We start from the raw sequence: 3,047 nt of genomic DNA, 5'->3' as shown, positions 1-3,047 counted from the left end.
TGTCATTTACATAAATGATTTGGATGCTAGCATAAGAGGTACAGTTAGTAAGTTTGCAGATGATACCACAATTGGAGGTGTCGTGGACAGCGAAGAGGGTTACCTCAGTTTACAACAGGATCTTTACCAGATGGGCCAATGGGCTGAGAAGTGGCAGATGGAGTTTAATTCAGATAAATGCGAGGTGCTGCATTTTGGGAAAGCAAATCTTAGCAGGACTTATACACTTAATGGTAAGGTCCTAGGGAGTGTTGCTGAACAAAGAGACCTTGGAGTGCAGGTTCATAGCTCCTTGAAAGTGGAGTCGCAGGTAGATAGGATAGTGAAGAAGGCGTTTGGTATGCTTTCCTTTATTGGTCAGAGTATTGAGTACAGGAGTTGGGAGGTCATGTTGCGGCTGTACAGGACATTGGTTAGGCCACTGTTGGAATATTGCGTGCAATTATGGTCTCCTTCCTATCGGAAGATGTTGTGAAACTTGAAAGGGTTCAGAAAAGATTTACAAGGATGTTGCCAGGGTTGGAGGATCTGAGCTACAGGGAGAGCCTGAACAGGTTGGGGCTGATTTCCCTGGAGCGTCGGAGGCTGAGGGGTGACCTTATAGAGGTTTACAAAATTGAGGGGCATGGGTAGGATAAATAGGCAAAGTCTTTTCCCTGAGATTGGGGAGTCCAGAACTAGAGGGCATAGTTTAGGGTGAGAGGGGAAAGATATAAAAGAGATCTAAGGGGCAATGTTTTCACGCAAAGGGTGGTACATGTATGGATTGAACTGCCAGAGGATGTGGTGGAGGCTGGTACAATTGCAACATTTAAGAGGCATTTGGATGGGTATATGAATAGGAAGGGTTTGGAGGGATATGAGCCGGGTGCTGGCAAGTGGGACTAGATTGGGTTGGGGTATCTGGTCGGCATGGACAGGTTGGACCGAAGGGTGTGTTTCCATGCTGTACATCTCTATGACTCTTCCCTCCAACCATTTGAGCTTCTAACACCCAACATTATCCACTCTCTTTGTTAAAATCACAAAAAACATCCTCTCTCAAAATGCCTGGAATCACCTCAAGTCCAGGAGAGAACTTCACTCCTTTTTGGAACTCTACCGTGTCTACTACTATGTTCTAGTACAGCCGGGACAACAGAGCTGCCGGTCTTATGAAAGTAATGTTTCCTGTCCCTGAGGGTTGACAGTCCACCATCTCCTCAGTAACGCCACCTTCAGCATATTATTGCCATAGGGCCTCCAGATTTAAAATCAGTGACATGCCCACTGTCTTTTTGGGGGGTGGGAGGGGTGAACAAGGAATATGTACCCTTATAAAATTCACCCAATGGACTCTAGTCACAATGTTTAGCCAAACTAATGGAAAACTAAGATTGATTCATACTACCAAATACACATTACTCATGCTTAAAACACAACAAAGAAAGAGAGAATGAACCTCTTGGTCCTTGTATTCCTTCTGCTCCAGGAAGTCCAACCCCTTGAGCTCCTTTTTCACCTTTTTCACCTTTATCTCCTAAAGTAAAAATGGATTGTAGTTAAAGCCAGCAATAATTATTGCTGCTAAGGATGGGTCTGAACAGAAAGGACCCAAGTGCAGCATCAGTGTACAAACAACTAAAGATTACCTGGTTCTCCAGGAGGACCCCTTAATCCAGCTAATCCTTGTCTACCCTTTGGCCCAGGTTTACCAGGATTTCCACCATTACCAAATTCACCCTGTAGAGAAATGATTATTTATATTATTTAAAATGTCTTAAGTCATTATTTTTAATTGTAACTATTTCTTAAAATTAGCTTTCTGAAAAATTCCTGTGTGTTATAGTCACATATAGAATTAAATTAGCAAATATTTCCAAAACGATATTATATTTCAATAAAAGAAAGTTCGGCTTCTGTCAGTCTGGAGCGTGCCAGAGTATCAATGTGCAATGCCAATTAAGCCAGAAAATAAATCGCGCTTCAATTCCTATTCTATAGAATTCGTGATCAGAAGTGAGGAATAGATTACTGGGTGAGGAGAACAAAATCAAGGAAAGAGTCACACAAAAGCTGCTTTCATTCGCTTTCTGACCATTTTTCATAACAGCAATAACTGAGGCTCAGAGATTTCTGACCTCCCACTTGTTTTATGTACATATATATTGAAAGCACGCCCTACATAACAATAATTAGAATTAGAAGATAGAGGTGATGATCAATCAAGCTTTTAGTCCCCTCTGCAGCTATATAAACATTGCTTACTGAGGTCTAAGTGCATTAGCCATTCTTCATGCTCAGCCAAACAATCAATAATGAGGCCACCTGACCAGACTGCTTTGTTGATACAATTGCTCGATGGCCTGTTTCCTTTTAATAACCTGTTGCTTCTTGAAGCATGTTTTCACTGCCTGTTTATTTACACAGGATTAAAAAAGGTCTGAAGTGTACAGAAGCTTCTGACATTGATACTTTTGGGATTTTATAAACTCAGCTGTTCTTCAAAGGAACTTTTCAAAGTTTCGGCTTGTTATATCAGTTTCAGGATTATTTCAAAGACTTGCCAAAATTGTGTGAAGTATCGGTTCTACATGGAATATATACCAGGAGAGTGAATATGGAGAATGCAAAGAGGTATGAAAGGGACACAGGGGTATGAGGATATGGGATGGAGGGGGCATGCTAGACATGGGAATGCATATGGAGGATCAGTACTGGGTCTATACCTATGTCGGGTGTGTGATGGTTTGAGGGCCTGACACGTCATTGTAACTGGGTATAAAGTCCCAGTAAACAGAGACAGATGTCTGGCATGTTGCAACCTTCCACTCCCTCTGCTCCAACCCCAACCTCACTATCAAACCGGCAGACAAGGGAGGCGTGGTGGTAGTTTGGCCCACCGATCTTTACATTGCTGAGGCTAAACGCCAGCTCATGGACGCCTCCTCCTACTGCCCCGTTGACCATGACCCCACCTCCCACCACCAAACCATCATCTCCCAGACCATCCATAACCTCATCACCTCAGGGGATCTCCCATCCACCGCCTCCAACCTCATAGTCCC

At 43.1% G+C, this 3,047-nt stretch overlaps 1 protein-coding gene across 1 annotated transcript in view; it reads right to left on the bottom strand.

Moving 5' to 3' along the window:
* The window catches only part of LOC122549492 (collagen alpha-1(IX) chain-like), a 54,052-nt gene that overhangs the window by 10,164 nt on the left and 40,841 nt on the right, over positions 1-3,047 (bottom strand). Inside the window, exons 14-15 of the mRNA XM_043689351.1 lie at positions 1,632-1,722; positions 1,442-1,519 (exon numbers count right to left, since the gene is read on the bottom strand). Coding sequence (XP_043545286.1) covers positions 1,442-1,519; positions 1,632-1,722 — 169 coding nt within the window. The remainder of the gene's footprint in view (positions 1-1,441; positions 1,520-1,631; positions 1,723-3,047) is intronic.

The sequence above is a fragment of the Chiloscyllium plagiosum genome, chromosome 4 (genome assembly GCF_004010195.1).
Source record: "Chiloscyllium plagiosum isolate BGI_BamShark_2017 chromosome 4, ASM401019v2, whole genome shotgun sequence".
NCBI classification, from domain to species: Eukaryota; Metazoa; Chordata; class Chondrichthyes; order Orectolobiformes; family Hemiscylliidae; genus Chiloscyllium; species Chiloscyllium plagiosum.
The sequence above is the reverse complement of the archived record's forward strand: the minus strand, read 5'-3'. Positions and strand labels throughout refer to the sequence as shown.